Source organism: Biomphalaria glabrata, chromosome 5 (genome assembly GCF_947242115.1).
Source record: "Biomphalaria glabrata chromosome 5, xgBioGlab47.1, whole genome shotgun sequence".
NCBI lineage: Eukaryota > Metazoa > Mollusca > Gastropoda > Planorbidae > Biomphalaria > Biomphalaria glabrata.
In genome coordinates this window covers 46,372,147-46,385,567 of record NC_074715.1, presented here as the reverse complement: position 1 = coordinate 46,385,567, position 13,421 = coordinate 46,372,147, and the positions used below count along the sequence as shown (strand labels likewise).

The 13,421-nt window shown below is 37.6% G+C and overlaps 1 protein-coding gene across 15 annotated transcripts in view; it reads right to left on the bottom strand.

Moving 5' to 3' along the window:
• LOC106068869 (tyrosine-protein phosphatase Lar-like) overlaps positions 1–13,421 on the bottom strand; it is a 267,560-nt gene that overhangs the window by 126,630 nt on the left and 127,509 nt on the right. For all 15 annotated transcript variants that reach the window (XM_056030085.1, XM_056030094.1, XM_056030091.1 and 12 more), the window contains one exon: positions 7,696–7,835. In XM_056030085.1, the coding sequence (XP_055886060.1) occupies positions 7,696–7,777 (82 nt within the window). In that variant the 5' untranslated portion in view covers positions 7,778–7,835. The remainder of the gene's footprint in view (positions 1–7,695; positions 7,836–13,421) is intronic.

Genomic DNA, 13,421 nt, shown 5'->3' with positions numbered 1-13,421 from the left:
TTATTTAGGTTGTGTTCAGGTAGGGGAGAGGAAGGAGAAGGCTGGGACGATCCCCCCCCCCCGGCCAAATCCACGACAGTTTCTACGTAATAAAAGATAAGCACATGAACCTATTCAGAAAGACGAAAACTCACCAAGACATGAATGAATTTCATGTAAGTAATTGACAAACCAAAAACTTCATATTTCCTTCTGGTATACTTGTGCAGTATACAAACAGATATACTATTTAAAAAAAAAAAAAGTTCACATGACTAGCGACACTTCAGAATGAAGACACCAATTAGAGTAGGTCAACATTACGTCCCTATCGTAGAACATGTTTCTCTTCGTGAGCCTTCAAGATAATCTGCCAATGTCTAACAAAGCATTCTGATGAGTCATGCAGTAAAGAAATTTTTTTTTTCAAGTGGAAATAATATTATTTCAGAATCAATGGCGATCCAGGAAGACCCAAACGCAGTCTACGTGAAAACGGTCCAAACATCAAAGACGGGGGAAGGAGAGACAGGGAATAGCGGAAAAGGATCGAGAAATCTAATTTTTATTTACTTTTGGCGTGACATGGTTGTGTGTGGTGGAGGGGGGGTTGAGCGAGAGGGTTCAGTCTTTAACAACGGTTGTAAGTTCAGCCTGTAACGATGGTGCTCCCTAATGATGGCAAGCTAAAACTTTCTGAAAAAACAAATTCGGTGGAAGTCTGTCTGAAAGTGACTACGTTGCCGCCCCTTTCATGCAGTCGCTTCGTTGCAATGGGCAGCAAACAGCCCGCCCCTAACGAACAATTCGTCCCAAAGAACAGCCGCCCTTTTCGAGCAGTCAAAGCTTCCGAACATCTGCCCACAATATGAGCAAAAGTCCCTAAAAGCAGTAGCCCACTATTCGAGAATGATAATTCTGGTTAAAAAAAAGATTTCACGCAATACATAAATATATTTAAGACTGGAAGTGTCTGAAGGTATGTCTACATTAGTCCAGTAATTGCTGCGTGTGGCATCGAAAGAGTTAAACTACATCATCCTCGGGGGACCGGCCAGTTCTTATCCGTGACACTTTCACAAAACGTCCAACTCTTACAACCGTATTATGGGCATACGATCAATGACCGATCACGTGGAATACTCCTGGGACATCCAGGATGGAGACGGCAGAAATTTGATATTTAATATTTACAGAAGAATAGATCAAGATTTTCTTCCAGACAAAGTCACATGGGAGTCAGGGGATATAATTAACAACCGAAATTAATGTTGTGATTGAGATTTGAATTTTGAACGAATGTGTTTTTAATTTTAAAAATTCCGACGTTCAATGCACCGAGCGCTTTCAGGTCAAACGTAGATGGTTTCCTTAATGGTACTACAGTGGACACTTGGTTGTGGTACAAAGAAGGATGGACAACAAAACGTGTACTTGGTACTACGCTACGTCAAGTGCATGTACAAGTTTCAATCCGCCATACGCATGTGCGTCCTCCTAGACTACATGATGCTGTAGCTTTCGGAGTTGAACAATCACATGAAAGAGCTGCAGGCTTGGGTGACCTTCCAGTTAACGTAGCAGACAGTACAGAAGGAGCTAACAGTAAACCTTACGTTAACCTCAACTTACCAGTGATTAAGCAAATGGAAAATACAACAGTGAGTTTAAGATTTTGCTTTTATCATTCAGCAGAACAAAGGATTAAACCCCCCGGCCCCCGGTTAATCCAGCTTTTAGTTTTACCTTGGCAAATCCCAATTAAGGTGCTTTTTAGTTTAGAAGCAGACTTGCATTTGTATACAAAGTCTTAATGGATTCAGGTAAACTGCATGTAAAATGCACAGAGGACATCTCTACACCATATTTCATAGAGAACATCTCTATAGCACATACAGATAGGTTATTATAACCCCTCATAGAGTTATGTAGCGATGTCATTGAACACATTTACGATTGTCCAGTAGCAACAATACGACTATTGGGTCAACAGCAGGCATTATTATATTCCTTAAAAAACATTTGAAAAAAAATGTGAATTTAGTGGTCACTTGGTGGTCTACGTAAACGTTTCTCAAACTGTGAGACTCCCCCACCCTTTTCCAAATCATGTCATGGCGGCGCAACGTCCAGACAAGAGGGTGGCGAACCTGGTCAATTTATGAACTGGTCAAATCAACTATTGTATTTTCGATTTACTTACAAATCCATGTTTGTATATTGACCTAGAACTATGACTTCATAGACCGACGTTTCAAAAATTAAAAATATTTTAACTAGAACCTTTCAAAAAATTATGTCATTTTCGAGTCATCAACATTGTCGCTAAAACTTGTTTGAAAAAGACATATGAAAGCGTCTCTGCTAACACGATTCTTCGCGACTTTTTTTTCTTCTGTTAAAAGATTGAAGTCCCCCCCCTCTCGTACATCGTTAAGTTCACAACTTTTGAGAGACTAAAAAAAAAAAAGCGGAAGGACGTTTTGCTGAAGACGAAGATGATCTTAAAGACGATCAATTTAAAATCCTTAAAGGTAATTTGCAGCCATTACACCAAAGTTAGTCGTCAGACTGAATTTCCATTATTTCGAACAAGAGCATTATCTTATCTTATTGTTTTCTTACTTTTGCAATAGTATTACAATAAAGGAATGGGGTGTGAACTCTTTACCACCTTTACCATCCCTTGCAAAGCTCCTCAGCCTCACCGTGGCGCTAGGACGAAAACGGTCGTTAGAGGAGACGATTAGACCAATAGTGAAGCAAAAAAGAACCCCCATTGGGGTGCCTAAGGACCGTCTCCATTGCACTGGCGGGGATGGAAGAAAGCCCCAACAATCATGTCACTATCAACACACCGTTCCTTAAAGGACTGTTTTTATGGCGGACACCTGAACGGCTGATGTAGCACAGGGAAAAAATATCTAGGGAGTTTCCCCGATGTGCTCGACCATTGGACTCGCTTTTAATCCAAGCGCCTTGAGATATGAACCATCGGTAATAGGCAAGTAACAATTTACATCTGCTTGGATCTTTCCCAGAAAGAAGTTTGTTCAGACAGACAGATGAAGGCGAACTTCCATAGGCCTTGAGTTCCAAGAGTCGTAGACTTAACTCTTAGGGCAATTAGAAAGAACATCTTTACCATTCCTAGAACATTTTTACCATTCCTAGAACATCTTTACCATTCCTAGAATATCTTTACCATTCCTAGAATATCTTTACCATTCCTAGAACATTTTTACCATTCCTAGAACATCTTTACCATTCCTAGAATATCTTTACCATTCCTAGAACATCTTTACCATTCCTAGAATATCTTTACCATTCCTAGAACATCTTTACCATTCCTAGAACATCTTTACCATTCCTAGAACATTTTTACCATTCCTAGAACATCTTTACCATTCCTAGAATATCTTTACCATTCCTAGAATATCTTTACCATTCCTAGAACATTTTTACCATTCCTAGAACATCTTTACCATTCCTAGAACATCTTTACCATACCTAGAACATTTTTACCATTCCTAGAACATCTTTACCATTCCTAGAACATCTTTACCATTCCTAGAATATCTTTACCATTCCTAGAACATTTTTATCATTCCTAGAACATCTTTACCATTCCTAGAACATCTTTACCATTCCTAGAACATCTTTACCATTCCTAGAATATCTTTACCATTCCTAGAATATCTTTACCATTCCTAGAACATCTTTACCATTCCTAGAACATCTTTACCATTCCTAGAATATCTTTACCATTCCTAGAATATCTTTACCATTCCTAGAACATCTTTACCATTCCTAGAACATCTTTACCATTCCTAGAACATCTTTACCATTCCTAGAACATCTTTACCATTCCTAGAATATCTTTACCATTCCTAGAATATCTTTACCATTCCTGGAACATCTTTACCATTCCTAGAACATCTTTACCATTCCTAGAACATCTTTACCATTCCTAGAATATCTTTACCATTCCTAGAATATCTTTACCATTCCTAGAACATCTTTACCATTCCTAGAACATCTTTACCATTCCTAGAACATCTTTACCATTCCTAGAACATCTTTACCATTCATAGAACATCTTTACCATTCCTAGAACATCTTTACCATTCCTAGAATATCTTTACCATTCCTAGAATATCTTTACCATTCCTAGAACATCTTTACCATTCCTAGAACATCTTTACCATTCCTAGAACATCTTTACCATTCCTAGAACATCTTTACCATTCCTAGAACATTTTTACCATTCCTAGAACATCTTTACTATTCCTAGAACATCTTTACCATTCCTGAACCCCACACAAGAAGATCGAACAAATCATCAAGTAAATTTTTTTTAACTTCTAATATTTATATAAGGGTAAGAACCGCACAAATTATGTCATACATCAATTCGGCATGATTTATCTCCCTGTTTCTGTGTAGCTAGATCATTAAGAATTACCAATATTTAATGAACAAATTAGTTAATGTTTTGATTGATGAATAATTGACTGTTGAATGAATAATCGTGGCAAAGTTCCTCCAGGAATGGGAAGTGGAAGAAATAACGTGTCCAAGGTTTGAACCAGACACACACAGAACTGATATAAACTGAAGTCAAGTGAATGAAAGACAAATGAAAAACTTGGGCAGCGGCAACAACTTTATTTTCTGTATTATGAGAGCGTTCTCATTCAATTTTGACGGCCAACAATTCAACCAGAACTAGGATGGCCGCCGACATGTGCTCAGCCAATCGCAAAATCTAGAACATTCCCAGAGAGCAATGGCAGGGTGAAATCTAAATTAAAGGCTGAAACATGATCGGGGGGAAATCTAAATGACGTGTGGCCCACAAGTCTACGCGTGAATCAATGCTCGAGCTGTGATTGATAGCAGTGCCACATGGGCCTTCTAGCCGTATGTTCTAGCATTATATACGAACAATTATAATGTCTAAATGTGGTGTGCCTATTACTTTACCAAACATTTAATTAGGAATACTCAAGAAAATGACAGACGAAATCAATGATACATTAGCTCCTAAATGACGCAAAGTGTGTCATGTTATAAAAAGCTCCAATAAAATTCGAATGTCTATGCCCTAACCCACAAAAAAACAGTTGTTGTTTTTTTTCAAATGTGCTATTTTCATTTTAAATATGTTTGCATGGAAATACTAGAAGGATTTATTCCAAACTTGACCATAAATGGGCAGCCTATTTCCAATCTCAGCTTTGCAGCTGATACAGACCTCATTGGAGAAAATCCAACAAGATCTTACATCAAAATTGGATGCTGCCGCTGTAGCAGTTCACATAGAAATCAATGCTAAAAAAAAAGAGCAAAATACTATTTTGTGGTGGGGATAGCACGAGATGTAGCATACAGTTGAATGGCCAAACATTAGAAGAAGTTGACTCATTTAAATACCTAGGGTCAAACATAACAAGAGATGGAGGATCAATACAAAAGATAATTCCGCAGTTTTGTGTCAAACTGTGGAAAATCTGGAAGAGTAAATTGTATTATTCGGTGGTGGCCTCTTTCTCTTATTTTGTTGTGAAAGTTGGACGCTGAAGCTGAGAGAAGAATCCAAGACTTTGAGCTTAAATGCTACAGAAAAATGCAGGGTATCAGATACCAGGAAAAGAAGACAAATGAGTTTGTACTTTAACAAGTCAACACTCTGGCTGGCAAAAAGGAAAAACTCCTGAATACGCTGAAGAGACACAAGTTGAGCTGTTTGGGTCATACTGTAAGACATGACTCACTGTCAAAGGTCTTTCTTCAAGATTCAGTGGAGGAAACACAAATAAAGGGTCGTCCAAAGAAAAGCTGGCTAGACAATATAAAAGAATGGACCGGCCTCTCTCTTGATATCCTACTAAGAACAGCTGCTGACCGGGAAAAGTGGAGGGATTTTGTTACGCGAACTGTCACAGCACCCCTAGAAAATGTCACAGCACCCCTAGAAAATGTCACAGCACCCCAACGAACTGTCACAGCACCCCTACGCACTATCACAGCACCCCTACAAACTGTCACAGCACCCCTACGACAAAAGTCAAGGGACAGACGATCATCATTTTCCTTTCGTAAGGGCCTATATTAATAGGAAGACGACACGATTTTGAATGTAAACTATAAGATCTACACTATGAAATGGGACACTATATAGACTATAGACCAGTGGCCTTCAATCTTTCTGGTCTACTGCTCCATTGTTAATAACAGATTGATAATTTTATAACTATTATACAAACATTATGTCAAATAACTTGCAGAAAGTACACATGAAAATTAATTGCATTGTCATTTTTTTTTCAAATCATTCAAATAGTCCCTTTAAGTTATCAGGTCCTACTATTTTTACGTTTAATTGTAAATTTAGTTTTATTTTTTATATAAATACTATAACCGCTGAATTCGTTAAAAACAAATGGGAACCTTGTGCCTCCTGTAGTCTGACACTATTAGAAATGTAACGCTTTAAATTAGTCAAAGCAAGACGAAGGTCTCCACTATTAGATACATCCAGTCTATTTCTTTGCCTACTTTTTACATCTTTTACGCAATAAATCCAGTTTAGAATTGTTTGTTGAGGGAAAAAACTACAAATAATTCCATTTTCGACCACAGTTTTCAAATGTCACAGGAACATTTAAGTGTAGCCATATCTCTGTTGTGCCTCCTATAGTAACATTCTTTGTACTTAAAGACATAATTTTGTAAATCTATTTTTTTCCTGCAACTCAATTTGAGAATCAGTAACTGTCTAAAACTACTAAATCTAGACCCCCGTAACTGAATTTGTATTTCTCCTAGTCGGCCAGGCGACAGCAACTAGACGGGTCGTCGCTAAATCTGAGTCGCAAAACGTGACAGTGAACGTATTGCATTCGTCTCTGGACATTCTGGTCAGTTGTCCACGTTCTGTGATATTATGTACTTGGGGAGTCGAAAGGTCCATAAAAATACTCCCTTAAAAAATATTCGATACTAATGACATTTACGAGGCAGATGATGTCCCACAGAGCGCAAGGTCTGAAAGGGGAACTTTACTTACTTATGACCTCTTTTTATTTACATTTTTTAATATGTTGACGCTGGAAGGTGGTGGTTCAAACCTTGATACAAATAAGAAGAGAGCTTGATGTCTCCATAATTCCTTTGTTTCTAGAAAGTGCTAATGAGTAGCTCTAGATAGTAGTGCTGGGCACACAACACCCTTGTTTACCTTGGCAGTAGGTTACCAAAAAAACAAAAAGTTAAATTCAAATTTAAAAAGGAAAAAAAAACTGCATTAAGCATAAACAAACACAGCAAGGCTGTATCCTTATCCAGAGTCGCGAATTTTAATATAGGCTACAAGTTTGTAATTATACCTATATCGTTCCAGTTCATCATGCTCCAACATTAAACATGACTTATTGCTATGGCTGCAAATAGTTCCTCACATTAGTTCCCCACCCCTTAATAGTAATACAATCTTTTGTCTAGTTAGAGAGCACCGTGTTTATGTTTATATACCTTCCACTTCGAGGACGTAGCGAGAGTTTGAGGATGAAACGAGACATGATGTCAATAGTATTACCTTCCCACCGTACAACAGATATGAGTGACAGAGACAACAATAACATACAATGAAATGAATCTTATATAAACACTAACATTGTCTAGTGTGAAATAAGAGAAAAAAGATCTACTTACTGGACGCCGTCGTTGATCCAAAGGTGGCTATCAGGGTCGCCACAAAAAGGGCGGCGAGTAGGTTAGTGCACGTGCCCCCCATGGCGGGTAGTTTCAGGGGTGCTGGGGACACTTCAAAAAGAACGTGAGACCTAGCTTACCTGCAGAGAGCATACAAACAAACAACATCGGATTACGATCAGGCTGGACATCTTGGTCAGCGAGTGACCAGCACATAGAAGACTCATGGCAATCACACCAGGGGAAAATAACAGCGTCAACAAATGAATATAACACATAAACAAAATCATGAACAAACAAATAATATAGAATATTCCAAACAGTTCCGGAATGTATATCACAGGTCTTGAAGGAATGATAGAAAAACACTTTCAAAAACAAAGCATCGCGAGTCCTTTGACTTGACAGGAAACAGGAATAAAGCACGAGCCGCCTGACGAGTGTTGAATGTTTGGAAATGTATCCTTTTGAAATTTTAAACTACTGTCGTTTAATATAGGCTTTATGGGTAACGACTATAGCCGAACCATTTCTGCGACTGTATGTCCCACTGATGACATCTCAATTAGAGTGCTACCTGGAGCGGGGCAATCCTACATCCTCCAATGTACGGTACATTGTTCTGAATTGAAAACAATCTAGCATATATGTTTTTTATTGTAGCTTATAATTCTTTGACCTTTAGAACGAAAAAATAACGACGATAAAAGATTTTAAAAGAAAAACTTGACACTGTACAGCTTCCTGTTATTATGTAGTGGCCTTAAAGGCACGAGAAACTAACACTGACCACAGTGTCAGTGTAGGCGGTGTCATGCTGATCCTTGACACGAGTTGTTACCAATTTATTACTTATTATTTTTTGACGTCTCTAACCCTTACGTGGACTGACGGCAGATCAAAATAATATTCATTTATGGAAATGTGTTTAAAGGCTGTAACAAATTACTAAATTAAAAAAAAAAATGAACTAGTTATTTTAAGTTTGTGTATGCTTGTTTTCTAGTTAGCTTTTATTTTTATATTTTTTTATTATTTCTTTTCACTATTATTATTACTAGTTAGTTAGACAATGAATTCTGGCACTGTCAGGATTTAGAGTCGTTTAAGTGAAACAAAATTCATTGTAGACCTCTCTACAGTATCCGCTGAGGAATGTTCTGGTGTGACAGGCCTGCAGCAGTACAAACCTCGGATAGGTAGAAAGAAACTTCTTAGGAATGTTTATCATTATTATTATTATTATTATTATTACGCATTATTATTATTTATACATTAATTCAAACTATTTTTATTATTATTACTCCATTTATTATTTTTATTATTATTATTACATTTATTTTTTTCTGAAGCACTTTAATGTAAAACTTAAGTGTTGCTCCTCTTTTTTACGTATAACTATTATAAATTATGGACAGTGCAGAGACTAACGAATAACATTCTAGATTAATTTAATGAATTAGCCACTTATATATATATATATATATATAATGCAGATGTTTTTTTTTACTACTAAAAATTGTCATTCTATTTATAAGACAGAAAGCTTTAAAAACAAAAAAAAAAGAGAAAAAAAAATATTTATAATTTTATTTTTTTTTAATGTTAGCAAACATCGTTTTCATTTGATAAGAATTTATTCGTAAGGAAACAATATAAGGAACAATTCATTTAAAGTTAGTAACGAAATCCCACAAAGATGAACAAATGAGTACAAGTTTTACGTATGAGCAATACGCGTGCAAAGACTGCTCATCTATGAGTAGAATCCGACATCAGAAATCTGCCCCGCCACAAGATATCCGCTTAGAATTTCACGACAAGAAACACGTGTGTGTTGTAACTTTTTTTAAAAAAAATTTTGTTTGTTTTTGTTTTTCAAACCTAACAAAACAAAAGGCAAAAATGTAGTGGTCAAACAAAATCCGTCCGGGCTGTGTGTCCAGTGCGAAAGAGATCGCGCGATAGGCCACACCAATTCAACGGCGCTGGCAAAAAACAAATAGGGAATTTATGCCCTGAGCCGCGCTTCGCTTTGACGTGGGGAGGGGGGGGGACAGAGGTAGAATTTTTAGGGGGAGGAGGAAGAGAATGAGGATGAAGTCGCATGTCCCTCCACAGAAGTCATTGATCCAAGAGGAGAGGGTGGTGTTAGATAGGAGGGACACTCAGGGGCGGAGAGGAAGGCACGTGTGACACTGGAGTTTCTGAAGGATGATCAAGCCTCCCCTCCCCCAACATCCACACACACAGTCCAGAAATGTGAATATCTTTAAGGAAATTAAGAGCATTAACAAAAGAATATTGACCGCAAGCTGGGGAATTCGTTTATTTTTTTTTTTGTTGAAGTATGGTGTTAAGGTGTTATGTTGAGGAGTGTTGTACATGGGGCATTACTGGTCACTAAGTAGCGCATGGACAGTGCCCCGATGACATCAATAAAACAAACAAAAACACGTTATTATACTTGTACAGTAAGAATACTTATACTGACCAATATCTTCTGGGGTCAAACACAAGACAGTGTAGCTTTGTCGGTCTTCTACGATAATATGGGGAAAGGCTTTGGGTTGATGGAACTACAGGAACATTTGTTTAAAAAAATCAATTCATTGCCTTTTTTTACGAAATGCTCTACTGACATCAATATATACTTTTTTTTTAATAAGACTGGGATTTTTTTCCAATATACAGACTTCTGGGATTAAAATAGATGAAGAAAGCGTATTCAGGAGCGTAGTCTAATGAAACCTGACACCGACTCGAACCTGAAAACGTCAACTAAGAAGGTAAGAGGCTTTAGCTTAACCTCTTGACCAACACGTTTTATTTAGTGGCACGTACTTGCAGCGTGTTGAGTAGAATCAGTGCTAGTAGGGTTTGTTTGTTTGACGCTTCTATCGCACAGATGAAATGAATCACTTTCTAACAACAAAGTCTGTGTGTGGGGGGTGGGGTGGAGGGGGTGTTTTAAGAAGTGCTTGATTGCAATGCACAAGTGCAGGTCTTTGTTATATTAGTAAATAAAACGTCTTGGTAAGGAAAGTTTCTAATAATTTTTATAGTAACTTTTTAGTTATCCTGCAGTATTTAGATCTAGAGCCAAGAGAGGGAAAGAGAAGGAGAGAAAACAAAGAGAGAAAATACAAGAGAATAGAGAATAGAGTGAGGACAGGAAAAGATAAAGAGAGAGAGAGAGAGAGAGAGAGAGAGAGAGAGAAGGGGGGGGAGATAAACAGAGAGAATGAAGATAAAGAGTGGCAGTACAGTATTTATAACAGTCACTCTTTCGCTGGAGCAAAAGCCATCTAATTATCAATAATAACACTAGGTCAGCCTCTAAAGACTCGTCCCACGAGCGAGGTGATGATTGTCAACAAGTTTGCAGTTTGGAGTCCCCCCCAACAATAAACGACGAGGAAAGGTTGAGAGCAAGAATATGAGCAGGGAGGCACGGGGTTGCAACTCTACTACTGTCAAACACAGGCCCCTTACTACTCAGTTACTGGGTTGTCCTGTGGAAATGTCTGTAATAATACATGAAGCGAGCTTAGGGCATTGCATTGGGGGGGGGGGGGAAGAGGGAGTATATTTGGTTGCTCGGGAGAAGATGTCAAGGTCAGCAAAAGATCACCAAGTGATCAGAACAAGTTCAGCTCTCGTTGAGGTCGCTCTACACTTTTCTCTAGGAAGTGTATACAAAGAGAAGAGAGAGAGAGAGAGAGTCAGAGAGAAACAGAGAGACACACATATGCACACAGAGAGACAGTCAGAAAGAAACAGAGAGAAACTTAGAGACAGAGAGTGACAGAGAGAGAGAAAGAGAGACAGACATAGAGACCATACAGACAGACTGACAAACATATGACATGAAACAAACGAAAGTTTTTAATATTTATTTTTTTTTAAAGTCCGTCATTAGGAAAAAAGATTATGGGAAAGAAAGAGAGAAAGAGAGAACGAGAGATATAAAAGAGAATGGGGGTAAGAATTCATAAGAATTCAGAATAATCATTTGCTTGAGACTCCTGTACTGGTCACTTCGAGAATTCCATATAAACTGTAGATTAAACGTTATTTTGCCTCAACCTTTTTTTCTGAAACCTTACAGCCCTTTCCTTTCACATAAGACTTCAGCTAAAACCAAGTAACCAATTCTGAATGAACATAATTACATACCGAGTTGAGAACCACTGTGTGGCTGCTTGAAACGTTATGAGAATCCCTCTGTAGGTAAGTTCCGAAATAAATGGCATTAAACAACAACATGTTTCCCTCTTAATTAAATTCTCTTCTTGTTGACCATTGAATAAACGACAGATCTCTGACCTGTGACCTCACATCGATCCCAACTAGCCACTTCAACTTGACCAGGTAATTAGACGTAGGGGAATATACGAGCAAAGGGAAAATCCGATATGTCAATATTTTTTCTCTCTCTCTCTCTCTCTCTCTCTCTCTGTACTTAGATTGTACCAAGAGAAGAACCTAATGGTCCAAGAACCCAAGAGACTAACAGGCGCCCACCTCTTCATACCGTGGTAACCCAGTCCACTGTGGCAGGTGGTCATTACAGTGACCAAGGAAATAACTGTTCAAGTCACGAGCCCGACCCACCATGGTATTACAAGGTTATTGCATCGTTCGCCTCGTTAAGATGCCAGACTTTGAAGGTGAAATCACTGAAAGTCAAATACAACCACGAGAAAAAAAAGTTTTGTTTAACCGCTTCAACTTCTCGCTATTACAAAGGTATAGGAGCTCAAAACATACTCGCTATACAAAGGTAGAGGAGCTCTAAACATACTCGCTATACATAGGTAGAGCTCTAAACATACTCGCTATACAAAGGTAGAGGAGCTCTAAACAAGCAAAATATCCACAAAAACACTTTTTAAAAAAAATATGTATGAGAAAGAACTGTACCATTTAGAATATATCTCAATATTGCAAGATTTATCTTCCCTTTTCAATGTAAACAAAATTAATTAGTTAGCAATAATTAATTTACCAATTTGTTTTTTTTTTTTGTTTTTTTTTTTGGGGGGGGGGGGACTGATTCATGTGTTGTCATCGACAATGAATAACTGTGTAAACATTCAACTTAATCCGAGAATGGGAACTGAGAGAAATAAGGTGTACAAGATTTGTACCAGACAGACAGAGTAAGTTTTGTATAAGCCTTGTGAAAAAAAACTAACAACTTTTTTAAAAAAAAAAACTTTATGTATCTTGACATCACAGTTTTATTGTTCATTCTTCTTGTGATGCTCGTCGGCAATGGTCTAATGTTCTGTTATTACGTGTCATAAAATCTGAGAAAAGACGTAACCGTTCTTTAACAAAAAAAATCAATGCAAACACGCGCGTGCGCACACAACAAATATTGATTCCCTTTTATTATGATGCGTCTTTAATGGCCAGAGCATTTAAAACTTTACAACGAAAGAAAAAACTGACTTGTAAATGAAATACAGGGAAGTGAAGAAAGAAGAGTTTGGTAATGTATTCGTATCTGATAGCATAAGCATTGACATTCGTAGTGGTAAGATAAATAGCTATAATGAACTAATGTGCTGTATTAGTCGGAGAGCATTACAAAAATAATAATGAACAAATGGAATGTACAGGCTCTTCGTGGTCGAAAATTAGCACAATGTTTCATTTCCGACAAACTCGAAGCTGGCTGTGAAGTCCGATTAAGTTTTTTCACTGAGATTTCTTCA